Source organism: Ptychodera flava, chromosome 1 (genome assembly GCF_041260155.1).
Source record: "Ptychodera flava strain L36383 chromosome 1, AS_Pfla_20210202, whole genome shotgun sequence".
NCBI classification, from domain to species: Eukaryota; Metazoa; Hemichordata; class Enteropneusta; family Ptychoderidae; genus Ptychodera; species Ptychodera flava.
In genome coordinates this window covers 16,167,928-16,195,483 of record NC_091928.1, presented here as the reverse complement: position 1 = coordinate 16,195,483, position 27,556 = coordinate 16,167,928, and the positions used below count along the sequence as shown (strand labels likewise).

Below are 27,556 nucleotides of genomic sequence, written 5' to 3'. Positions count from 1 at the left end.
GTGTAACATTTCGAGAAGATAGGAACAACGTCGTTTGGTGTAAATTTCATCAGGGTAACATAATCATTGGATTGCGGTGCCACGAAAAGTAACTGACGGGGTACTATCAGTGTTTGTGGAAGTAAAGGTTGTCATTTAGGTTCGGCGAATAAACTTTCACCTTTGGACGACACAGTCATTCCTCAAAGACACTTTATTTCTCACAATAAAATAATCAAAGGTGAAAATGAACATAAATACAACGAAAGCGTGAACATATTCAATGTTCATCAATTTCAATTTCAAGGCGGCACATAAGTTGACGTATACCTGTTAATTGCCGCAATATGTACATGTATGACGCCTTTCAGCACTCGTCGGCCATGACTGACCAAATCTTAAGCAACAGTGTGTAAAACATTTCAAATCGGTCTCCGTCAATGCTCTTTTTGTAATATTGTTCTGTTCCATCGAGAATTAAAATTTCCAGACTCGGGTTGGTCAGTTGTCCAGTTGCGCCGATCAGAGCTTGGCTACGTTGCAGTCACGTATGGATCTATGCGGAGGAAGTCTGTCGTGATCCTATGTAACCGCAAGGTGGCCATGTCATCTCATTTGAATTTCTAGCACAATGTCGCAAATTATACCTCACCGAGTTTCCTTCAAAATTGGCATTCAGTGGGGCAATTGATCAAAATAAAGATAAACAATTTAGGAGAGTATATATGGAAAAAATGGTACGCCATCCACCTGAAACAAGAGAGTATCATCAGTGCATATGTTGTGTTCTTTCGTCGATATTAAGCCGACGAATTAGAATGGCTGAACCTTTAAATTCAGGGTCGACTTCCATATCCTCAAAGGGTTTCCTGCCATCGATTTCAAATTCTCTGTATGGTATTTCATCAAGCACTTCAAATCCTAACCCTTTCACGTACATTAGACTTTGTTTATGATTTGCTCTTGCACAGGTAACTCGTACTCCTTTCGACCTTGCCACCTCGAGTATCCAGTTTGCAAAATATCTCATCACTCCAGTCCGGCGATACTTTGAATTGATGACGGCAGTGTCTAGTGATAAAAATCTGTGACCTTCAGTTTGTAACTTTTTGACATCCTCTAAACTGAAGAACGTTTCTCCCAATTTGGACAAAAGAAGTCGCATGGGTTTGAATTCTTCACACATGGTTGGGTCGAGGGAATATTCAAATTGCTGAAAATTGGACACCCAGAAACCATAAGCTACGCCTATTACTCTATTTGACGTGGTATCGATGGCAACTGCTCCTTCCCCACTTTGCAGGACATTTTCCAACGCGGCCATGTTTCTTTTAAAATATGCTTCGTCAGGTACTCGAAGGTGATGAATCATTGGGATGTGTTTTGACAAATGATCCGTAACTAATCTGGCTGCCTCAATAATATGTTTCCTGGACAGGTTTTCATACATCATTTCCGAGTTGCCAGACCTAAAATCAGAAAATTATTGAGCATAATATTTCCAATTCACCATTCTTCGTTTAACCCTTTCACCACCATGGTTTGTCCCAAATCCATTGTTTCCTATGGTAAAGTTGGACCTGTATACAGGGAACTGGGGGTGAAAGGGTTAAATTTGTTGAACAAAGGTTGTTGAGTTGTCAGGATTTTGAATACCAATGTTATTCATTTTTGTGTACAATTTTCGGTGTAGGTTATTCTCATAACGGAAGCATGACACTGATGGTTAGAAAGGTTGCAAGAAGAACTTCCGCGGTGTTTACATAGGAAGTAGTATTGTTAGCTCAGCTATATCAAAAGAAAGAACCCTTTGAATTACGCATGAACATGTGAGCTATTTCAATTCGTGTGAAAATGGTGGTATGACACAATACATCAATGTCTTTGTTTTCTACAAAAACGGTGACAACTGTGTATACAGAAGAAAATAAACGCCTTAATATCACAGTTTTATACCCAAACACTAGTTGAATCCCATTATACTATATACTACAGTCAATCCAAACACTAGTTGACTCACCTTACACTACATTCTACCCAAACACTAGTTGACTCACCTTAAATCACAGTTTACCAGTTTACTAGTCGACAGCCTACAAACAGCCTTCGGACATGTGTTCGTAGTTCCATTTCGAATAAGTGCTGCAACAAGATTCCGTGACTGAACATAGGCCATTGTGGAAAATCTGTCAATTGTGCAATAAAAATAAAATTTACGACATGTACTAGACTTCGACAGGATAGAGAAACACACTGCGCCTTACAGGATGACAAAACAACGGGGCCAAATCAATAGAGAATATGTTAGGCTTATGTGTTAGCTGATCAAAGAATTCGCGAGGAAAGGTTTGGCTTGACCAACGTGCATTGCATCGCTCATATAATCTCGTATTGAAGAGGGAAGTCACTATGTCCATGAGACAAATAGCATCCCATCTCGTAATTCTGTATCACTAAGAAATGTGCTGAACAGGGACGACTTTGCCTCCAGGTCATAAACAACAAAGTTGTACACGCCTAAGAAAGAAACTGTAGCACTACTCCTTAAACTTCGATGATGGAAATTTCAAAAAGTCTTTGAAATCATTCTGAACAAATATTTGGACGAGAAAGAATCTGCTCCGATATCGTTAAGGGCCCGATAGCTGTATCTTTTTCGCATTATTTTTGTGATTTTATTTCCAAACTAAAATAAACTAAAATAAGTTTATGGCAATGTACTCACTGAATGGTGTTTATACAGGTTAAAGGGACTGTCCATTGGGACTACATGTGCAATTTCGAGGAAAGTAAATAATAAATGTTTGCCCAAATATAAAATGGCGCCATCATGCAAATAAAGCAAAAACACAGTACGCAGTGCATATATGCATTGTAATCTTCACAGAAACAACAGAGCAGTCCAATATAATGCATAGCGCTGAATTTTTTTTTCCACTGGGACACCATATATTATGTTTTCTTTGTAATATTACCAATGTTTAAAAATGGCGGGAAATCAAAAGACAGTTAAAATTTAAATGTACTTGTCGAATTTTTCAGTGGTAAAAGACTATATCCTTTAAATCTGTAGGATTTTAAGAAACAAAGAAAAAAGAAAACCTTTTTCAGGTCAACTATTTAAAGAGTTACAGCCACAGGGCTTTCATCCAAAAATGACTGCCCTTATGTACGTAAAAAGTTGTCGGAAAAGTCGATTTTCATGATGAGCGACAGGACGCTGTAATTTCATCGACACTTCATCAATGACGTGAAAGCTTGTTATTAGCTCAAAATTGAAGCATCTGCCTGGTGTGTCTCTTCTTTCACAAAAAAAATACAAAGGAGACGCGCCACGGTTACCTGGGTTACTAGCCCTGCGAAACCCTGCTGTGTGTTCCCGGCGTTATACGGCCTTGGGCCGTATAAGGGAGCATTCGTTTTTTACGAGGGGGGGTCGGTGGAACTTGAGCGACAAATGAAATGTAAAAAGCGACCCCCTCCAAATCAAATTTCTAAAATTTGACACCCCCAATTCATCAATTGTACAATGAGACTCCCCCCCCAAAAAAAAATAAAATTAAAATTAAAAATAAAAAAAATAAAATTCATCAGATTTGATTCAATTACCCTTCGCACCCTATGGCCCTGGGGTGAAAAATAAGGCCCTTCAAAAGTGTCTGCAAGAAAAAGAGTTACCCACCCTTGAATTTTCATGCACAAAAAATATCGACCCTCCCCCAGATGTCACAGTCCGCATCAATAATATCTTAATTGTCTTAAAATTTCCCATTTGACCTTTGAACTTTCAAAGAATCCTTTTTGAACTTTACAAATAATCACTGGGTGAAATTCAAATATCATATTGGTTTTCAAGATCTGCTCTTTCAAATATAAATTCTCGCCACGTACATTTATATCAATTGTCTAACTTTTTTAAAGCATAGATTTTAATAGCTAGTTTTGTATTGTAAAAAGAATATTCAAAGTTTCCTCACAGACCACAATGTATAGAGAATCAACATCTTTGGTGAAATTCCAAAATCAAATTTCTTGCGCACACATGCACCGGTAACTACCCTAGTCTGATCAAGTACATAAATATCAATAATCAAGAGTCTACAAATACACAGGTTTTGCTAGTTTTGTATTTAAAAGAACTTATGCATAGTTCCCTCATAGACTACTCATAGATTATGTATAGGATCAAGCAACATTTCAGTGAAAAATTCCAAAGTCATTTTTTCCACAACTCCATACAAACCTTTGTAAAATTTGACCCCTTCTAATCATTGATTGTAAACTTTGACCCTCCTAATAAACGGTTTCGTAAAAGTCAACCCCTCCCCCGATTTCCGCCGACCCCCCCCCCCCCCTGTTAAACAACAAATGCTCCCTAACGTCGGGAACACACAGTACGTACGGTACGCAGGGCTTCCTGGGTTACTTGCGTGGAATTTTTATCAAGCTTATTATGAACTTATTAACCATAAAGTTGCGCCACAATATTTGTTCGGTAGGCCATTACAAATGAAGCTTTGAAAATGGGCTTCAAGGTGGTGAGAAGGTATGGTTCTATCAGCAGAGCAGTTTTAAAAAGTCTAAAAGATTGTAGCCTGCTGTATGTACTAATTTCCACGTTCCAATCTTGCAGGTCTATATCTAAACATCGCTGTCTAAACTCAGAAAGAAATTTTGTTTCGTACCAACTCCCTGATTGTACCATGCCTCGGCAAACCCATAGTGAAACAGTAGAGATCTCACAGCTTTTGCCCAACACTCACAGTTTCTTTCAACAAGTTTACATGCTCCTGGTACGCATGAAAAATATATCTGTTAACATCAACAGTTGTTAAACGTAGCCAGAACTTGATTATTTTTGGAAATCTTAACGTTCTCATACTAAATCTTCCCAGCTCTCCTCTCACAGCAATATTAACAACTGAACAATGTTGGCGCAAAAGAAATTTACAAGACTTAAAATGTATTCTTTCTATATCAGGCGCTTGAATATACTCCCATACCGCTGAGCAATAATTCAAAATTGGTGATATTTTTGCATCAAAAATCTTCAAGCATGTTCTGACTGGAACATCACCTATAGCTTTGAGTTGAGAGGTAACATTGTATAAAGCTTTAGCGGCTTGATCCGCTAACACTTTTTGAGCCTTAGACCATATGCCACTGCATGAAAATACTACACCAAGATACTTGAAATAAGTAACCACTTTGACTGACTGGCCCCGATAAAACCATTTTTCATAGTCTCGCAAACGCCCACCTCTTCTAAAAACAACAATATTTGTTTTTTCAAGATTCACAGTGAGTTTATATTTTACACAATAAAAGTCTAACTCGTTGAGTAATCTCTGCAGTTTGATTCTCGTTTCAGCAATCAGAACCATGTCATCCGCAAAAAGGAGATAGAAAATTTGCACCAATCCCACAGAACAGCCACTCACCCTAGTATTCAAAGTAAATTCTTTACGAGATCGTTTAGGAAAAGGAAAAAAGAAGGGGGAAGTATACAACCCTGTCTGACCCCGTGTGGACAATTGAAAAACTCAGTAAGCCCTTCCCTTCCGAGAACACATGTTTTCACCTCGGAGTAAATGGCATGCAACATTTTAAGCATTTTCCCCTTAAGTCCTGCTTCTCTTAACTTAAGGAAGGGGGTTGTTCTATGAACTCGGTCAAACGCCTTCTCGAAATCAACAAAGGCGCAATACAATCTACCATGGCTAACACTTAAATATTTTTGAACAAGTGTATGTAAAATAAAAATATTGTCTGCCGTAGTATACCCTTTACACCTTGAAGCCCATTTTCAAAGCCACGTTAACATCTTTTCGGTTATCTAACCACTCACTTCATATCGAACAAGGTCGACGAAAGAATACCCCACGTGAAAATAGATTGTGTATTTGTAACAATGGAGGCATCGAAAACGAATATCATTTTTTATTATATTGTATAATATACGACTCCATCAGGGCAAAATACTTACCTGCTCAATTTCTTATCAACCTTCAATAGATAAATTTATACAACTGATGTCAACACAAAATACGAATGTCCTAAGAAAGTTAAGCTTGTACTTATTTTATGCATTTAAGAAAAGAAAAGAGTTGGTTAACTGATTTATTTTTTACTGTATTGTCATCGGGAAATGCTGGTTCCTATTCCCTTTGAAAGTAATTCACTGTATTTCATTTACATTCTCAAGGTCAATGTGTTCTGTAACTACTTCTTTTTCTGTAATGTATAATAATATTCCAGTACATATATGGCTGGAGGCCTACAGTGCAAGTGGAATAAACTATTATTATTATTACAATGAAGCGCAGTCGATGAAATATTAAATGATGTCACGGCTGCAAAGTCGGTCGTTCGATGTTGGGTCACATGCCCGCTATAGCGAAACAACACGTCATGACCTAATTTGCAGTTTAATATGTCACCGATCTGTGTCGGCGATATAACTTCACATCAAAAGAACGTTAAACGATTTGAATTATACCTACATGATCATTGACACTATAGGGAGCTTGTAAGCCTTTTCTTTAAATAAAATCAATGCTTCTTCTCCAAAATGAAAACAAATAAATCGACAGATTGCTGTTCGTAGGATTAAAGCGGCAGTGACCGTTGCTGACCCCATTTCACACAGTGAACGCCCCGTAATGTTGTGAAGTTTCCATAGCAGTTTTCAATGTGTTCGTGTGTTCTTAGATCTTACCAGAGGGGAAACCACGAGAATTTGCATGCAATAAATTGATCAAATCGGTTTGTGTGGGAAGCAATATCTATGGCAACATTCAACGAATGAAACGGCAACAACTGCATTATTTATTTTAGAGTCGCCATTGCGGGTCTGAGTGTGTTCTGTCTATGGCCATTGATACGATCAGTTTCTGGCTATACTAGCTAGAGTGTCGTCTCAAATAAATAGATAGATTATGAGCGAGTACATTAAAGTAGGTGCGTCTGGGTCAATTTTAAGCAGTCTGTCGCGCTATGGTTAATGGTTGGGGCATACTAGCGCGAGCCGCACGACATACGTACGACAGAAGCCCTGCAAGCCGCACGGACCAGCACCACTAGGGCTACAATTATTGCAGCGAGCCACACCATTGACAGCAGAAGCGACAGATGCTGATGGCCACGAATATGTCTGTCACTGTAAACTTCCCACATAGCACCTGCATTGGCGCTCTCTCGCATTAACGGGCAAAAAAATACCATTTAAAGTAACAGAACCCACCTATTGAATATCTCCGTCAAGAGCAACCCATTCGAGTACCAAACTGGTCAAACGCAGGGTTGACATAGCTGTGATAGTATTGCAGGGCACTGTGGCGTCAATCGAACGCGCTCGGGTCAAAGGTCAGCGCTACAGATGACCCTTGACCAGCGCGTTCGATGGACGTCATAGCACTGTTGCGATATCACAGCTGGGGTTGACATTATACCGTTATCGGTCGACTTTCTCCAAAGGCAAACTTTTGATCTTTGTACACGCAAAAAAAATGGGGGTAAACTTTTGATCTTTGCACACGCAAAAAAATTGGGGGTGTGCAAACGCAGGTTGATTCACTGAGGGCGCCAACTAAAGCTCAGCTAACTCCAGAGAAAGTTTGTCTTCACTTGCTTTGAGATGCTTACTATTTCACCTGTCTTTCACTTCTAAAATTCTAAGTTTAATTACATAAATGCCAGATTTTCTAACCCATTTTACTTTCATTATTTCGAATATACCGGCGTTTTAAGAAGCAAACAAAACAGGTATATGTGATAACACATATAGTTTGCAAGTCCACAAAGTTAGGCCCGCTTTCAGGATGCAGCTGTTACGCAATGCTGACGTATACCATTGTTATTTATGCGTTATATATTTACCCATCTTTCCACGGGGCGTGCAAGAATTATTAGTGTAGAAGTTATGAATATGATCAATAAATGTCTTGTATTAAACTATTTTTCATTATAACAAGCCTTACCTGTGTCTAGTGTGTGCCCATTACTTTACGCTAGCTATCGCTGTATAGTATTTCAATGATAGTAGACGGACTTACCTTATGAGCTGCTAACGAGTTATTTGGTCAGGGCGATAAGCCTCCGCGTCAGTGATCGGCAGAACAAATTAATGAAGGGATTAGGGAGGGTAATTGACAGATCTGGACTGTTTTCTTTGAAATACGATAAACAGATAGCGAGAGTAAAGTACAGGCACACACCAGACACACCAGACACAGGTAAGGCTTGTATAATGAAAAGAAGTTTAATACAAGACATTTATTGATCATATTCATAACTTCAACACTAATAATTCTTGCCACGCCCTGTGATCTTTCCATTGCACGCGACACTTGACGACGTCACCAAGCCTTGTCTCAGGCCCCTTTGTCAAGGTTCATTCATTCTACGCCATTCGGACCCTCTGTCACGCTATTACAATACTCTCTGTCTTTGTTCCATTATCCATCCCTCCTTTCATAGCCGTAGTCTTTCTTTACCACGTAACAACATCCACAATGCTTCATTGAAAAAGTCGTAGTTAATGTGCTGTAGACTCAATCAATTAATCCGCTGGTACGGACAGCCGATAAGCCACTGAGTTGGCAAAGTTAGCAGAGCAATAAAGGTGGTGTGCACACAGTTTGGGAAGGAGATAAGGACTTATAATGTAGATAATAAAGAAAGCAGTAGGACGGTTTGGAGTCGAAATCTTTATTTGAGACATCACCAGTCAAAATCAATAAAATAATACAATAAAATAAAATAAACTGTTGCACAAAGAACCCTACCCCTCCCCAACCCCCAGGGAACTGACTCCTGTTCACTGTGAGCAAGCTCAAACTTCCCCGGTCTTCCACGACCTCCTTCGACCGCCGTCACGAAGCTACAGTATCAACGAACCAAGTATCCCCTCAAAAAAGAGCCGTGACAATGGCAATGTTCTCGAACTTGCAGACCTCGATGCCCGGGCCTCGATGGGCAACATAGCAAATCTTTTACAACAGCGCCCTCTCACTGACCGACTTGGACGAGCCTAAACAAACAAATAATGTCTTTGACACTACACACTGTCTGGTAAATTGTCCGGTAAATTCTTTTCGAGTAATTCTAGAGCTGTGAGACTTACATTTACAAAATAATCACATGAGCAGCACGTGTTAAAACTGATAATTGGACGGATATATCTATCTGTTCACGTGTGTGCTTACGCCAAAATAAAAATTAATTGTGCGGTTCCAAAAACATGGTTTTCAAAAATAGAGTAGGTAGGTCGTCAGGAAATTTTGTTTTTCAAAAATATTTTTATTTTTAAATATTCATTTTTCAAGGGGTTCAGGGTGGTCAAACACTGGCCACAACATTTCCAGAAAAATCTATTATACATATAAAAGGAAAACAAACATAAAAGGCATCCTCGTTCAAGCAAAAATCAAATGCCAAGTAACGAACGCGTGATTTTAGGGGCTTTTCTATTTAACCCTATTTAACCCTGGGTGTTGTAAAAATTGTGACTACTACGCATATTATTCCATATAAATTAATTAGGTGTGAAAAATATAAGTAAAACCTAGCCGTTTATTTATTTATTTATTTATTTCGAACTCCAACACAGATATGATACAGTTAAAAACCATATACATCCGCACTTACATGAGGATTTTAGTAAAAAATACAAATAACATGATGTTACAGGACAAGAAAGAAAGTTAAAACAAATGACATGCACAACAAGGACAAAGTAAATATTCAAAAACAAACGCTTTTAGCTTTTCTTTTAAAACTCGAAACAGAAATGTTAAAAATTGGTAGACATTGATAAAAACTATTATATAGCTTTGGAATGCGATTAAATAGTGAATTGCTAGTAAATTTAACTCTACCACCAGGTTCATGAAATGTCCGTTTCTGTCTAGTTGATCGCCCAGGAATGTGTAAATTAAAAATTGTTTGGCAATCAAGAAGGGCATTAATTGATTTGTAAAGAAAAACAAGATCAAAATAAATGCGCCTTTTAGACAGCATTGGCAAATTAAACATAACACACATTTTATAAATCATGTGTTCATGCGACTTTCGTGATTTAAAATCTCCATAACGGTAGCAGTTCACAATATACATAAATACAGCTGTAGCAGTTTAAGGATATACTTTCCATAGAACTACACAAGTTTTAAAACTTCTTTTGAAAAAAACGTCTGAAAGATTAATGCGCACAGTTCTAGACGTAACACTATATAATTTATTAGATTACGAAGAGTCACTTTGAATGTCACTTCACTCAACTCTCTAGACAGTAATTTAGGAGCTTTGTTGTCCCACAGGCCAATTAGACATTATTTGTGTTGATATTTCCAGTTATGATCAAAGATTAGTTATGAATATTGATAAATTATAAATATGAATGTTACAGAATAATAAAACTTGTTTTTTTACAAACAATGTCGTCTATTTTGTGTAAATAATTTCTGGAAACCCCACTGTTGTTGTTATAATTATGATTGTTAATAAATTATGATTATGTTTAATAAAATCATATTTTACACATTGTAATCTGCTTATGAGTGCATTATATACACTGTGTAGTAACTTTTGCCATAGACTGAACACTTTCGCCGTAGACTGAACTTGGGTAATGGAGTCACTTGTATATTTTGGCATAGATTGTGAACTAAATAAGGTTTTCCAGAATATCCCAGCATATCAATGTGCTAGTGAAAGTTAGGAGGGGTACAACGCCGTCAAACGATTAGAAACTTTGGCAACAGAGATAGACAGTAAAAGATTGGAACGTACAAAATATGGCAAGAACGATAAATGCCAATAACACGACCGAATTAATCTACATTTATGTAACACAATTTCTTTGGTTTTTCATTAAACACGTCATACAGTCACATTAACTCACAGCCTCGGGAACGAGATTAGACCTGCAAATATAAATCTTTGCACTCTTATATTGAGGATCAATATCCTCAAAGGGTTTCACCCCATCAATGTCAAAGTCCCTGTAAAAGATTTCGCCAAGTTCTTCAAAGCCATTCAATTTGTTCATAAACAGGTCGCCCTGTGTGTTGACTGTTCTTGCAAATACGAATCTGACTCCTTTCAATCTAGCTGACTCCATGGACAAATTTACTAGAACTGTCAGCAGTCCTGTTCTCCAGTAACTTTCCTTAATAACGCCTATTTCTATTCCTAAAAATTGTTCGCCCGTGGATTGTAATGTTTTGATCTCCTCAAATTCGAAAAAATATCCAGCCAGTCTTGAAGCAACAAGTCCCACGGGCCTATATTGCTCACATGCTGTCGGATTAACAAAGTACGCAAACTGGTCCAGACTTGATACGATAACAGCAACGGATACGCCGACGATTTTCTCTGAGTTCTCATCGATAGCCACTAAAGCTTCTCCACTTCGCATGGCCTGTTCAAGCAGAGCCATATTTCTTTGGAGGTAAACATGTTGCGGAATTTTAAGGTGGCGGATCATAGGGCTGTGTTTCAAAAGTTCTTCGGTAATTAACACTGCTGCCTCTGTCATGCGATGCTCCGACAAGAATTCATATTTTAATCCTCGAGTCTTGGACCTAGTACAGAAAATAAAATTAAATTTTCAGTACACTAGACTTTGTAAATTTTGATGTTACATCGTATTCATTCTGTATGTAACTACAACAAGAGTAAATCAACACTTTTGATATAAGCCTTCGTTCAGTTTTGCTTAAATTTTCTGTTGTGATATTCATTCCACTTACAGTTCACATTGCATATTCTGTCTTGGGTAACATCATCCTGACTTCCGCTAAGCTTAATAACAAAATAGAATAGCCGTATATTATATATTACCACAGAATGCTACAACCATCCTTCACAACAGTCTGCATTTTGATTGAAATAGACAATGGATCTTTTCAAATTTAAATATTTCAGATCAAACCTCTACCCACGTAAGCATCACTGCAGGTAATAAAACTCGAAGGTCCGCAATATGTTCACTCGAACTTACTGGTCTTGTGCCATCTACACTAGTCGACCTCTTTAACCAAGCTCAGTTCCACAGGTACAAACATTTAAACTGTTAAGCAGAGTGTGCTTCTACGCTAGTTACTCTGACAAACTTTGATATTTCATAAAAAGATACTTCACAGAATAGGCTGTGTATACTCCTAACATTAATACATGTACCCCCAAAACGTATGATGTGATGTTCCGGAGTTCTCCCTCATTACCAGAGATGTGCCATATGATGCATGTACTTTCATCGACCTTGTATTTGACATCAAGAATTACATACATCAACATCAATATGCTACAAAGACGTTGAGATTTCAGGGAGGTATGGATAAAAGCACAAATAAGATCGTGTCACTGTAGTTTTTGATATTTCTGCGAGAGTAACAAATGTAGTACTATTTAAGTGCATCGTTGTATTTTAAGAAGGTACGTGTACAGCACGATATCTGTAGGACGAACCAAACTCACCTCACATCGTTGTTTATTCCGCTAGTAGTTGACAGTCCACATACGAAGTATGAATTTGTCTTCCTCGCTGCAGTTCGAATCAGATGCCCAGTGATAGACCTTAATTGTACTCCAGCCATAGTGGAAATCTGTAAGTTTGGCAACCAGATGTACATTTGATATTACAAATCAATGCATTATGATATACTCAATCATAACGCAGACATTACAGAATGATTTGCGTCCGAACTTTGCACTACAGACACAGTGAGCTACAGATTATGAATGTAAATTTATGAAAAGCAGGATATGGCCATAGGGTGGAGGTGTTTGATGAATTTTTCATATCCGGAGCCATTGCTCAGATAACCGGGCTGCTTCTGTTCAAATTGGCACAGTTACAATGTAAGGTAGCCCACACTTCTGGTCAAGTTGTTTTTGCGATATGTTTGAATATGGCAGTTAGGCGATCATTAAATTAAATTGTTCAAGTCTCTAGAACTTTTCAACCGCATTCATGATTGTCAAGTAGATAATGCGATCTTGCGTAGACATGGTAATCGAGTTCCTTGTGAAATTATTATTATTATACTTTATTGCCCTTAAAAAAAGGATAATCACCTTACAGCTCAGAGGATAAAAATAACAACCAGACAGACATAAAAAACAAAAACAAAAACAAAACAAAACACAGACTAAGTCAGCAAACACAACGAAAAAATACACTTCAGAGATTGAGTCTCTTGATGGCTGTTGGAACAAAGCTCCTGCTGAACCTTAATTTGTTACATTTCAAGCAGCGAAATCTCCTTCCTGAAGGCAATAATTCAAATGAGGAATACAAAGGATGCTTTACGTCAGTAGTGATTGCTCGTGCTTTGCGCAGTATTGCATTATCTGTGAGCACTGAAAGGGACGGAGTGGGTCTACCAATTATCTTAGCAGCTGTTTGCGAGATTTTTAACAACTTATTGCGATTTACGGTAGAGAGCAACGAAAAGTAGCAGACATTGCAATAAGTCAGAAGTGGTTCAATAATACTCCGATATAGCTATAGTAAGAGTCACAGATGTGAATCCACATCAAAGGAACGCAGCCTCCTAAGCACGTGCAACCTCTGCTGACATTTCTTTTGAAGGGCTGTTGTATGATGACTAAAAGAAAGTTTACTGTCGAGAATTACGCCAGGTACTTGAAAAAGGTCACCTGTTCAACAGGTTCTCCGTCAATACAAATTGGGTCAATTGATCAGGAACCTGACGAAAGTCTATTGTAAGCTCTTTCGTCTTTGATACATTAGCTCTAGAAAATTCGAGCTACACCAATATGAAAAAATATTAAACCGAATTTATGTAATCAATTTTCGAGTTTAAGTCACTAAGGAGAGCAAGTACAGCTGCATCATCTGAAAATTTTAAAAATGGGCTAGTTGGAGAACTACTTTGGCAATCATTTGTATACAAAATAAACAAGAACGGACTTAAAACACATCCTTGTGGGGCACCAGTGTTTGTAGAAATCATCGTAGATTTGAACAGTCCAACTCTTACACATTGTGGCCTGTCAGTTAGGAAATTATAAACCCAGTGAATGATTGAAGATGGAACATTGAACTTCATTGAAATGACCAAATATGACCGCCGATGATGATGGTGGTGGTGGTGGTGGTTGTGGTGGTGGTGGTGGTGGTGGTGGTGGTGTTTGAAGAGGGCCGGGGAAGACGATTAAGAGATGTAGGATAATGATGAATAGGGTGTTGCGGGCAGCAAATCGTGATATTGCCCGAGTTATTATGCGTTACTAATTTATTTAACCGAACAAAAACTCCAGTGTCCAACCTGTGCGTAGTGATCGTGGTCACAGCAGAACCTAGTCACCGGCATTCAGTCACCGCTGTGAACGGAACTAGTCACTGGCATTGAGTCGCCGCTGTGAACGGTCCTGACCGCCGCGCCATGCATAAAATTGTTTTTAAATAGTTTTCTCAGAACGAAAATTATTTGTATCTATAGTCGTAGGTACTCACACTTTTATAATGCCTTCTAATTCAACTGGCGTAACGTGTCGACTGGTACGTACATCCGACAGTCGTTCTCATTTGCGATGTGCGACAATTTGTTATGCGTTGATTAGATGCACACTGAAAACAGGTACGTCGGACCCGCAGCGGTCAAGATCACCTCGCCGGACGCAGACGACACGCACCAAGCACGTGTACGTCCCCAGTGGTCAAGATCGCCTCATCAAAATGGCAAGAGTCCCCTGGACCATGTTGTATCGCTTTTTTTGAATATGCCATTTGACTGAGTCAAAGCCAATCACGATCAGCGAATGATGCGTGAGGTGTTTTTAATGTCCATGTCAAAGTTGGCCATTTCCTGTCATCCGTACAATGGCCCTCTTGCAGTTCAAAATAACTTTTGAACCAATCATGTACGACATTATGGAGCGGCCTTGGCTGGCGAATGCACAAACGCCTCTCCTGATGTCACCGTCACGTGAGGCCAAGAAAATAAATAGGCTGTCGTACCCCGTCCTTCTTTATCAAAAACGTGCTGCCTGCCACTAATATCTACCTAGTTTTTGTTTCCTTCAGGCACTAAAATACCAAAAATTCAAATTGGTTCCTGGCCGACATTCTTCACAAAAATACAGATAACTTTAGTTGTATGTTGTCTTATTTCTGAAGGAAAAAGCATAACTATGGCTAACACTATTGTAAAAATGTTTTCTATGTCCTGGACCCTTTTTTACTTTGCTGCTTGTCAACGTTTAATACGTAGCATGTTTTTGAGGAACAGCTAGATAATCTCTGACATTGTTTGGTTGTGAAAGGGGTGTTTGGAAAATCTAGGACAAAAAAACACGGTCAGAAAATCTGACCTCACCTGCTATCAAAGACTGCAGCCGCGGGCAGCCAAGAGGCGCAATATGGGAATAGGTTGGGTTACTGTTACGCATAACACTCTCGACCTGCGTCCTTTTTCTGCTAGCCAGTGCGTAACTTTCAAACTATTTTGTTACCAAGTGAAAAATGCAAAGGTCATTAGCGTGTTTAAAATGCAAAATGTAATGTTATCCAAGTGGGTTGAAAAATAAAACGCGTATTTGGATATGCTTGCGGCACAAGGGCTTCAATCAACCTACATACTACAGTTTTTTCTCTATCTAATTTCCATTTATTAGCTCTTACCTTAGTAACCAGCTTCTCTGTGGTGGCAGACCGGCAGACGAAAATCAAGGCCCCTTCCTTCAAATCTTTCATTTCAAAATGGCTGCTCTGAGCTCAGTGCATGGTTGTCCCATGTCGCCGGCTAAGACATACCTTATCAAATAGCACAATCGGTTAGTAATCTGAACCTCCGTTCGCATTTTCTGATCGCACACACACACGTCGCTCAGCGGCGTGATGCTGTTAAGCCGTGGTAAAAACTACTCTTGATATTGTTAACAGTTGTCGAGGAGTAAATCGCTATTTCGTCAGAGCTACAACATAAGGGAGCCTTCAGTAATTCAGGTGGGATGGGTCGGAGGAATTGGGAAGGGTCACATTTTTTAAAACTGTCCAAGGGGGAGTGTCATTTTTTATAAACTTACCATAGGGAGGGTCACTTTTGAGAAGCTGATTTTACAACAAAACCTTCAATTGTCCATGTTATATTACCTGAATAGGAAATCACCGACGAAATACATTGATTCTTTCAAATACATACACATTATCGTCAAGCTTCACAAGCTAAGAAGATGCAGTGGTATCCTACATTACACACCTTGAGCAGTTAAAACTGATGAAAGACAAGAGACAAAAACATATGGGACAGGTGGCAAAGAGTATATCGTTTATCAAACGTCTCTATAAATGCACAGATATTGTTAGTTTTACATTTTATATTAGAAAAGAACTTTTCATAGTTCTCTCATTGACTACCATATAGAGTAACTCAACATTCCGGTGAAAATTCCAAAATCCAATTTCTTGATCACACATCCACTTGTAACCACCCCAGTGTAATCACGTACATTGATAACAATAATCAAGGGTACGTAAATACACAGACATACCTAGTTTTGTGTTTGAAAAAATTATTCATAGTTTTCTCATATACGACCCTGTATAGTGAATCAACTTTTCGATGAAATTCAAAAATCCAATTTCTTGTACACGCATGCACGTTTTACTCTCCCTCAAATGTATGATATCCTTAAGAAATGCCCGCGTGATAAATTGCTAAACCCCCCCCCCTTAATTTTTGTCCCTTACTTACATATCAATTAAACCAATTGTTTTGTAAATTAGATTATAATGATTCTGTTATTCCTGGGCAAAATACTGCAGTGATTGGGGAGGGTCAAGTTTTAGAATGTCGGACAAGGAGAGGGTCACAGTTTAGGCAAGAGGTTAGGGGGTCACATTTTACAGTACAGGTGCACACGGAATTCCCCCGGCCCACCCCCTGTAATTACTAAAGGCTCCTTAAGGAGGACGAATCGCGGCCTGAGGTACGGATGAGGTCAGTCAACCATGGTGCCAGTCACCTTAGGTTATATTTTCTGTGGGATCGAACCAAACAAATGTCTTCGAACAATATATTTGATCTTAGCTAAGTGTTTCTGAAACTCGTGCTTTGCATAATAAAGAGAAGGCATTTACGCGTCTTCAAGTTGGATTTTTATAGAAAATATCATGCAGACATTTTTGTCCGAGCCGGGTTCAAAGGATTAAGTCACAGAGAGCTGACGTGTATTGATTTTGAATTTTGTGCATAGTTAAAACATGCCAGTTTTTGATTAATGGCAGCTCCTGTAATTATCATTTTGAATCTGTAAATTTTCTATTCCTTGGATACGATATTGGGAAACTTTTTATCAATCAACTGAATCTCAAATTCATCCTAGATATACTTAATTCGTTACTTTTTTCACCATTCCAAATTTAAAAACTTAAGAACGTTATAATTATAAACATTTTTATTAAGGTAGTATGCGCTTGGAAAGTGAAAGACTTAAGCATTTGCTCAAACTCTTCATTTGCTCAAACTCTTCGCCGGTGAATCTTTCAACCATGATTCCCTTACCAAATCATTACAAGAGTAAGAGTCAGGGGTTGAAAGTTTGGAAATAAAGACAGAAATTACCCAATGTAGTATATGTACTATGTATTGTATAGAGAGACACGGAGGCTGTTGTTCACTAGTCTCAAGCATGAGGAGAGTCATACTTTATTCTGCACATGTGCACAACAATAATACGTCACTACATGAATATATTAGCATATATTACACTGCTTCCCTTTTAAAAGAAAAGTGTTACATGCCTGATTTCTACAAATAAACTGCAACGCAAAATCTACAGATCTAATTTCACTACTGGTTTTCTAACTCTATTTGATCTTCTAACCGGTTCAGTAATTACACTTGGTTTTACTGATGTCTCCTGACTTGGTGTTACTTTGTCAGATTTACTGGTACCATTTACTATAACTGCAGTATTTTCTTTAGGTTTTACTACATTTGGTATTTCAGTCGGATTTGCTCTAGGCATTTCTTTTACTGGCTGTGGACTGAAATCCCTTACGTACACTTTGAATCGCTAGCCATTGGTACACTCGTTTCTTTGAACTCTGGTTCACTTTCCTCATAGGTTTTCACCATATGATCTGCATGAACCATTTTAGTCGTGGACCCAATTTTGACCATGTAATTTCTAGGTCCTTTGACTTCAATTACAGAGCCTAATAACCACTTATCAAGTTTTGACTCGGCTCTAGGGTTTTTCACTCTTACAATATCACCAATTTCAAAATATCTCTCTTGTTTTCTATGACGATCAAACTGCTCTTTTTGTGCATTTTGTTTCTTTTCTACTCGCTTTGCAAGACTGGGTTTTACCAATTGCAATCTAGTACGAAACTGACGTTTACACATTAACTCAGCTGGACTTACACCTGTTGTACTGTGAGGTGTAGTTCGGTATCTAAACAGAAATCTACCAATTCTACATTTCAGAGATAAAGACGCATCTCCTGCTAAGACTTGTTTAGTGAAGGCTTCTTTTACCCGCGTCACTGCTTTCTCAGCAGCGCCGTTAGATGCCGGGTGATATGGAGCTACTTTAATATGCTGAATGCCATTCTTTTTCATAAACAATCCAAATTCATCAGATGTGAACTGTGGACCGTTGTCTGAAACTAACTGCTCAGGTAGACCATGTTCTGCAAAGATTAATCTCAGCTCATCAATAGTGTGATCAGCTGTGATTCTCTTCATAGGTTTTACATCTACCCATTTAGAATGACAATCAACAAGAACTAAGAAATAGTATTTCTTATCTTCACAAAAATCAATGTGAACTCTTTGAAAAGGTTTCATTGGCCATACCCACGGATGTAAAGGTAATTTAGCTGGCATTTGTCTTACTCGTTGACAAACTGAACACGCTTTCACTTTACTCTCAATATCCGCATCAATACTTGGCACATACTCCAGGATGTTCCCAATGAAGCTCGTCTAACAACCTTTCACGAAACTTCTTTGGAATCACCACTCGAGTACCCCATAAAATACAACCTTGTTCCGTTGACAATTGATCTCTTCTACGATAAAATGGCTTAAGTGCCTCAGACATATCTTTGAAATAACTGGGCCAACCATTCAATACAAGATCATACACTTTACTAAGAAGTGGATTAACTTTGGTTTCCTTAGCAATATCATCAGCTAAAACTGGGAAACTCTCATCTATTACGCTAACAGCAAATACACTGTCCTCAGCACCTTGTGTGCTTGGACTTGGTAGTCTTGACAACGCATCACAATTTGCGTGTGCTCGTGTGTTACGATACTCTATATCATAGTCATATGCCTGCAGAGTCAGTGCCCATCGTTGCATTCTTGCAGCTGCTATGGTAGGAATACCTGATTTCGGACCTAAGATTGCTAACAATGGCTTATGGTCCGTAACCAAAGTGAATTTCCTCCCATACAGGAAATCATGGAATTTCTTAACTCCAAATATCAGTGAAAGTGCTTCCCTCTCAATTTGGGCATAGTTACGTTCACTCGGGCTTAGAGTTCTAGAGGCATACGCTATTGGTCTTTCGTCACCATTTTCAAACACATGTGAGAGAACAGCTCCCACACCATAACTTGAAGCGTCACAATCTAACTTTAGCTTCTTATTTGGATCATAGTGTACAAGTAAAGTTTCACTACTTAACTTTGCTTTACATTTTTCATACGCTTTTTGACATTTTTCAGACCACTTCCAGTCAACTCCTTTCTTTAACAATTCATGGAGTGGCTGTAAAGTTGTGGCTAAATTCGGCAAAAACTGATGGTAATACTGTACCATACCTAGAAATGATCGCAACTGTGCGACATTCTTTGGGATTGGAGCCTGCTTAATTGCTTGCAATGACGATTCTACAGGTCTCAATCCTTCACCACTGTATTCTAAACCCAGATATACAGTACTGGCTTTGACAAATTCACATTTCGACAAATTAACATGAAGATTGTTATCACTTAATCTTTTGAGGACTTCCTCTAAAATATCAAGATTCTCATGAACATTATTTCCTCCAATGAGAATATCATCTTGTTTACATACACATTTCTGAATACCCTGTAAGATACAATCCATCTTACTTTGGAAAATCTTTGGTGCTGACTTCACACCATAAGGTAACTTAGTATAGGCATACAGGCCTTTGTGAGTATTAATGGTTAAGTACTTCCGACTTTCATCATCAACTGACAATTGTGCATACGCATGCGTCAAATCTAATCGTGAAAATACCTTTGACCCTGACAATTGAACATACACATCTTGAGTAGTTGGCAGAGTACATTGCTCATCCTCAACTACTGGATTAATACTGACTTTATAATCTCCGCATATTCTCACAGATTTATTCGATTTGGAACGACAACAATAGGACTCGCCCATTCAGAGCGGTCTACTTTAACAATTACACCGTTTTCCTCTAACTTTTGTAACTCTGTTTCCACTGCTTCCCTGAGCGCATATGGAACTCTACGAGGTTTATGAAACACAGGCTTGGCGCCTTCTTTCACACGGATGTGAGCTTTGTGCCCACGCATACCATCGTAGCTATCGGAAAACACATTACTGTACTTACGTAAGACTAAATCAAGTTTGTCTTTCGTATTACCGGTCATACAATCACCGCTTTCTTTGCTAGCTTTTTCAGCTACACATGTAAAAATCTTACCCCAATTTAATTTCAACTTTGCAACCAGTTTCGCCCAAGTAATGTTGGTTTACCAGGGTGATCTACTATTATCAGTGGCAAGTTGACACGCTGACTTTCATAGCTCACTTCGACCGAAATTTCTCCACTAACGGAAATTGTATCGCCAGTGTAGCTTTTCAATTTAATTCCGACTGTCTCAAAGGAATTTCCGGAAATTCTTTTCATACTCTGACTTTGACATGATACTGTAGTCAGCTGCCGTGTCTACTTGCATGGACACTGATTTACCATTAACATCCAGTTTTACATAATAACCAGATTTTTCTCCACTTACATTCATATTAATGGAGGACTCAACATGATACACATTACAATTAGAATCATCACTGTCGCTATCTGCTTCAGTGACAGCCTTTACTGATTTTGACTTACCAGACTTCGGCTTTTTACCACTTTTGTTATCTTTGCCCTTTGGTTTCGACTTACAAAATTTCGCAAAATGACCACGTTTAGAACACTTATGACACTCAACATTTTTGTGTGGGCAATCTTTAGCCAAATGATTATTTCCACACCTATAACACTGTATAGTCGAGTTAGGTGCGGAATTGTGTCTCTCGCCGTGTTCCTGTTCTAAACCCTGTGTATTGTCAATGGGAGCTAAATAAGCTAAACACGATAAAACACAGCTAAACACAGCTAAATTACGATATTTAGCCCGATCTAGAAAGCGTTCTAAACTTTCTAATTTAGCTGGAGTTTAGCTCGGCCCTGAAGAGTCCAAATTTTTTTCCAGCGATATATCCGATAATTACGATATTTAGCCCGATCTAAAAAGCGTTCTAAACTTTCTAATTTAGCTGGAGTTTAGCTCGGCCCTGAAGAGTCCAAATTTTTTTTCCAGCGATATATCCGATAATTACGATATTTAGCCCGATCTAAAAAGCGTTCTAAACTTTCTAATTTAGCTGGAGTTTAGCTCGGCCCTGAAGAGTCCAAATTTTTTTCCAGCGATATATCCGATAATTACGATATTTAGCCCGATCTAAAAAGCGTTCTAAACTTTCTAATTTAGCTGGAGTTTAGCTCGGCCCTGAAGAGTCCAAATTTTTTTTCCAGCGATATATCCGATAATTACGATATTTAGCCCAATCTAAAAAGCGTTCTAAACTTTCTAATTTAGCTGGAGTTTAGCTCGGCCCTGAAGAGTCCGAAATTTTTTCCAGCGATATATCCGATAATTACGATATTTAGCCTGATCTAAAAAGCGTTCTAAACTTTCTAATTTAGCTGGAGTTTAGCTCGGCCCTGAAGAGTCCAATTTTTTTCCAGCGATATATCCGATAATTACGATATTTAGCCCGATCTAAAAAGCGTTCTAAACTTTCTAATTTAGCTGGAGTTTAGCTCGGCCATGAAGAGTCCAATTTTTTTTCCCCAGCGATATATCCGATAATTACGATATTTAGCCCGATCTACAAAGCGTTCTAAACTTTCCAATTTAGCTGGAGTTAGCTCGGCCCTGAAGAGTCCAATTTTTTTTCCCAGCGATATATCCGATAATTACGATATTTAGCCCGATCTAAAATGCGTTCTAAACTTTCTAATTTAGCTGGAGTTTAGCTCGGCCCTGAAGAGTCCAATTTTTTTCCAGCGATATATCCGATAATTACGATATTTAGCCTGATCTAAAAAGCGTTCTAAACTTTCTAATTTAGCTGGAGTTTAGCTCGGCCCTGAAGAGTCCAAATTTTTTTTCCAGCGATATATCCTATAATTACGATATTTAGCCCGATCTAAAAAGCGTTCTAAACTTTCTAATTTAGCTGGAGTTTAGCTCGGCCCTGAAGAGTCCAAATTTTTTTTCCAGCGATATATCCGATAATTACGATATTTAGCCCGATCTAAAAGCGTTCTAAACTTTCTAATTTAGCTGGAGTTTAGCTCGGCCCTGAAGAGTCCAAATTTTTTTTCCAGCGATATATCCGATAATTACGATATTTAGCCCGATCTAAAAAGCGTTCTAAACTTTCTAATTTAGCTGGAGTTTAGCTCGGCCCTGAAGAGTCCAAATTTTTTTTCAGCGATATATCCGATAATTACGATATTTAGCCCGATCTAAAAGCGTTCTAAACTTTCTAATTTAGCTGGAGTTTAGCTCGGCCCTGAAGAGTCCAAATTTTTTTCCAGCGATATATCCGATAATTACGATATTTTAGCCCGATCTAAAAAGCGTTCTAAACTTTCTAATTTAGCTGGAGTTTAGCTCGGCCCTGAAGAGTCCAAATTTTTTTCCAGCGATATATCCGATAATTACGATATTTAGCCCGATCTAAAAAGCGTTCTAAACTTTCTAATTTAGCTGGAGTTTAGCTCGGCCCTGAAGAGTCCAAATTTTTTTTCCAGCGATATATCCGATAATTACGATATTTAGCCCGATCTAAAAAGCGTTCTAAACTTTCTAATTTAGCTGGAGTTTAGCTCGGCCCTGAAGAGTCCAAATTTTTTTCCAGCGATATATCCGATAATTACGATATTTAGCCGATCTAAAAAGCGTTCTAAACTTTCTAATTTAGCTGGAGTTTAGCTCGGCCCTGAAGAGTCCAATTTTTTTCCAGCGATATATCCGATAATTACGATATTTAGCCAATCTAAAAGCGTTCTAACTTTCTAATTTAGCTGGAGTTTAGCTCGGCCCTGAAGAGTCCAAATTTTTTTTCCAGCGATATATCCGATAATTACGATATTTAGCCCGATCTAAAAAGCGTTCTAAACTTTCTAATTTAGCTGGAGTTTAGCTCGGCCCTGAAGAGTCCAATTTTTTTCCAGCGATATATCCGATAATTACGATATTTAGCCCGATCTAAAAAGCGTTCTAAACTTTCTAATTTAGCTGGAGTTTAGCTCGGCCCTGAAGAGTCCAATTTTTTTTCCCAGCGATATATCCGATAATTACGATATTTAGCCCGATCTACAAAGCGTTCTAAACTTTCCAATTTAGCTGGAGTTTAGCTCGGCCCTGAAGAGTCCAATTTTTTTTCCCAGCGATATATCCGATAAGTACGATATTTAGCCCAATCTAAAATGCTTTCTAAACTTTCTAATTTAGCTGGAGTTTAGCTTAGCCCTGAAGAGTCCAAATTTTTTTCCAGCGATATATCCGATAATTACGATATTTAGCCCGATCTAAAAAGCGTTCTAAACTTTCTTATTTAGCTGGAGTTTAGCTCGGCCCTGAAGAGTCCAAATTTTTTTCCAGCGATATATCCGATAATTACGATATTTAGCCTGATCTAAAAAGCGTTCTAAACTTTCTAATTTAGCTGGAGTTTAGCTCGGCCCTGAAGAGTCCAAATTTTTTTCCAGCGATATATCCTATAATTACGATATTTAGCCCGATCTAAAAAGCGTTCTAAACTTTCTAATTTAGCTGGAGTTTAGCTCGGCCCTGAAGAGTCCAATTTTTTTCCAGCGATATATCCGATAATTACGATATTTAGCCCGATCTAAAAAGCGTTCTAAACTTTCTAATTTAGCTGGAGTTTAGCTCGGCCCTGAAGAGTCCAATTTTTTTTCCAGCGATATATCCGATAATTACGATATTTAGCCCGATCTAAAAAGCGTTCTAAACTTTCTAATTTAGCTGGAGTTTAGCTCGGCCCTGAAGAGTCCAATTTTTTTTCCAGCGATATATCCGATAATTACGATATTTAGCCCGATCTAAAAAGCGTTCTAAACTTTCTAATTTAGCTGGAGTTTAGCTCGGCCCTGAAGAGTCCAAAATTTTTTCCAGCGATATATCCGATAATTACGATATTTAGCCCGATCTAGAAAGCGTTCTAAACTTTCTAATTTAGCTGGAGTTTAGCTCGGCCCTGAAGAGTCCAATTTTTTTCCAGCGATATATCCGATAATTACGATATTTATCCCGATCTAGAAAGTGTTCTAAACTTTCTAATTTAGCTGGAGTTTAGATCGACTCTGAGGAGCAAAAAGTAATTTCAGCAATGTATCCGAATAATTACACCGCTAATTCTCTTTTCCAACTTGTTCTGTGATGTGAAATATTGGTAACGAGTGTTTCAAACTTGAAGATGGATTGGTTCGAAGACGACATATTGTAGAACCAAGAAAATTATATAAAATACTAGGAGGACAAACAAAATTCTTGACTTAGGCCTAAATTTAAAAAATTAATGGGACCAATTTCTGAAGACAGCCCCAGAACACAGGTAATTCTCTGTTCCGATTTGTTCTTAGATGTGATATATTGGTAACGTGCGTTTCAGAGAATGATAAAGTACGAAGACGACATGTTGTAGAACCCAGAAAATTATATAAAATACTAGGAGGGCAACCAAATTAACTTGTACGCTGCTCGATAGTTGATGTGTTATGCGGTAAAAATAGCGGTTGTTGGTTTGTTTCCGATTTGAACTCTCTGTATGAATTGTCCCCTGTACCACGCTCGCTGACATATTCGCTGATCAGTTCCCACCTCTTTGGCGTTCGTTCAGGCATAGACAGGCTGTCTATGGTTCAGGGAAGTGACGGGCAGCGTCTACAATACCAAGAACTTGTTGAACCGAGATAAAAATACCCAGTATGTTAAAGTTTACCCAGTGATGTACTGCTTTGTCACGTCAACAAGTACTGAATTCATGCATTTCTCCTAGGTTGGCGTCAGATTGTTTTGCAAGGAAATCTAATTAGTAGATTACAATTTCAATGAAAAACAAAAGGCAATGACATTCCATTGTGCGCTTACAGACTAGAACAAACTTGATCCCAGGGAATTCCAGGTTTAGTGTGGTCGAGCATATTTGTATGGCCGTGCCAAGTGATCTAAAAAGTTGACAATCGTCAGATTAAAACGTGTTAATTGTTCTTATCAACAGACTTTGTTTCTAATCTGTGAGCCAAGATTGTGGCAAACTGAAGGTTATTACACCTGTCAGTCAAAATGGAGGAATAAATCAAAGACCCTCATTTTAATGGAAATGCATTTCCTATCTTCATTAAATATCGGATGTATCGCTGGAAAAAAAATTGGACTCCTAAACTCCAGCAAAATTAGAAAGTTTAGATCGAGCTAAATATCGTAATTATCGGATATATCGCTGGAAAAAAATTTGTACTTCTCAGAGCCGAGCTAAACTCCAGCTAAATTAGAAAGTTTAGAACGCTATTTAGATCGGGATAATTATCGTAATTATCGGATATATCAATGGAATGAATTTTGGACTCCTCAGAGCAGAGCTAAACTCCAGCTAAATTAGAAAGTTTAGAACGCTTTTTAGATCGGGCTAAATATCGTAATTATCGGATATATCGCTGGAAGAAATTTTGGACTCTTCATGGCCGAGCTAAACTCCAGCTAAATTAGAAAGTTTAGAACGCTATTTAGATCGGGCTAAATATCGTAATTATCAGATATATCGCTGGAAAAAAATTGGACTCCTTAGAGCCTATCTAAGAGAGCGTTCTAAACTTTCTAATTTAGCTGAAGTTTAGCTCGGCTCTGAGGAGTCAAATTTTTTTCCAGCGATATATCCGATATTTACGATATTTAGCCCGATCTAAATAGCGTTCTAAACTTTCTAATTTAGCTGGAGTTTAGCTCGGCTCTGAAGAGTCCAATTTTTCCAGCGATATATCCGATAATTACGATATTTAGCCCGATCTAAATAGCGTTCTAAACTTTCTAATTTAGCTGGAGTTTAGCTCGGCTCTGAGGAGTCCAAACATTTTTCCAGCGATATATCCGATAATTACGATATTTAGCCCGATCTAAATATCGTTCTAAACTTTCTAATTTAGCTGGAGTTTAGCTCGGCTCTGAGGAGTACAAATTTTTTTCCAGCGATATATCTGATAATTATGATATTTAGCCCGATCTAAAAAGCGTTCTAAACTTTCTAATTTAGCTGAAGTTTAGATTTAGATTTAGACAATTCTAATTTAGCTTTCTAAACTTCTAGCTAAACTTTCTAAAAACGATAAAACACATTTCCGCACCTTACTGGCAGCTTCTGCTTCAACGCGGTTATGTAGTCTTGCACCGATTCTCCTGGCTTCTGGTCCCGCTTCAGGAAATGGAAAGCTCCAGCAAGTTCCATCCGCGCTGGATCGTAGTACTTTTCCAAGCACGCCACGATCTCTGCTAGCGACTTGTCTGCTGGTTTTGCTGGCAGGAGTATATCCTCCAACTCTGAGAAAGCCGTTTGACCAATGCAATATAAAAGTGCATCTTTCTGGTCTTCTTCCTCCGTGATGCCGTTGACACGGTAAAACCTCTCCATCCTATTGTAGTAAGACTTGAAAGTACTTTTTGTCTTGTCGAAAGCTTCAGTCGTAGCACGTGTTATTCGGGCGTTGGTTCGGGCGTTTTCCATTATCGCTTGTTTACTTTATCGCTTAAGACAAAGGAATGTACTTGAAAACTTGAACTTCGGGTGACACAGTCTTAAATCTTCAGATTCGCTGAGATTTTCCCCGACTGCACTGCGTAGAACAACTGTTCAAAGTTTTTCGAGTTACTTTGAAGTTACTTCTCGCTACTGGATCGCTTCCACTGTTCCGATCCTCTGCCCCAAGTTCCGCTCGACGGCGTGGCACTCTTCCTTGCTAACTGCTTGATAGTCCGAATTGAATCTGCCGCTTTTTCTCCGTTCTCCGACCTCGATTTTGTTCGAAACAACTCACACGTTGCGCGAACAATGCACTTTGCACTCTAAGGTCACTGATGTTTTATCCTCGTCGCCACTTGTAGTATATGTACTATGTATTGTATAGAGAGACACGGAGGCTGTTGTTCACTAGTCTCAAGCATGAGGAGAGTCATACTTTATTCTGCACATGCGCACTACAATAATACGTCACTACATGAATATATTAGCATAT

The 27,556-nt window shown here is 38.5% G+C and overlaps 2 protein-coding genes across 4 annotated transcripts; both read right to left on the bottom strand.

The window, feature by feature from the left end:
• Window positions 1-175: 175 nt before the first annotated feature.
• On the bottom strand, window positions 176-27,556 carry LOC139131356 (uncharacterized). 3 transcript variants are annotated; one of them, XR_011552112.1, is made up of 3 exons: window positions 8,034-8,104; window positions 2,037-2,165; window positions 176-1,448 (listed from the first exon to the last, which is right to left on the bottom strand). XR_011552112.1 is itself a non-coding variant. In XM_070697372.1 (3 exons), the coding sequence occupies exons 1-3, from the start codon at window positions 27,046-27,048 to the stop codon at window positions 749-751; spliced, it is 1,206 nt and encodes a 401-aa protein (XP_070553473.1). In that variant the 5' UTR covers window positions 27,049-27,556; the 3' UTR covers window positions 176-748. The 3 variants fall into 3 exon arrangements, 1 of the variants encoding a protein (XP_070553473.1); XR_011552109.1 differs by lacking the exon at window positions 8,034-8,104 and adding an exon at window positions 7,223-7,336; XM_070697372.1 differs by lacking the exon at window positions 8,034-8,104 and adding an exon at window positions 26,672-27,556.
• On the bottom strand, window positions 8,933-15,928 carry LOC139131371 (uncharacterized). Its single transcript, XM_070697390.1, has 3 exons — window positions 15,632-15,928; window positions 12,460-12,587; window positions 8,933-11,564 (listed from the first exon to the last, which is right to left on the bottom strand). The coding sequence occupies exons 1-3, from the start codon at window positions 15,701-15,703 to the stop codon at window positions 10,874-10,876; spliced, it is 891 nt and encodes a 296-aa protein (XP_070553491.1). The 5' UTR covers window positions 15,704-15,928; the 3' UTR covers window positions 8,933-10,873.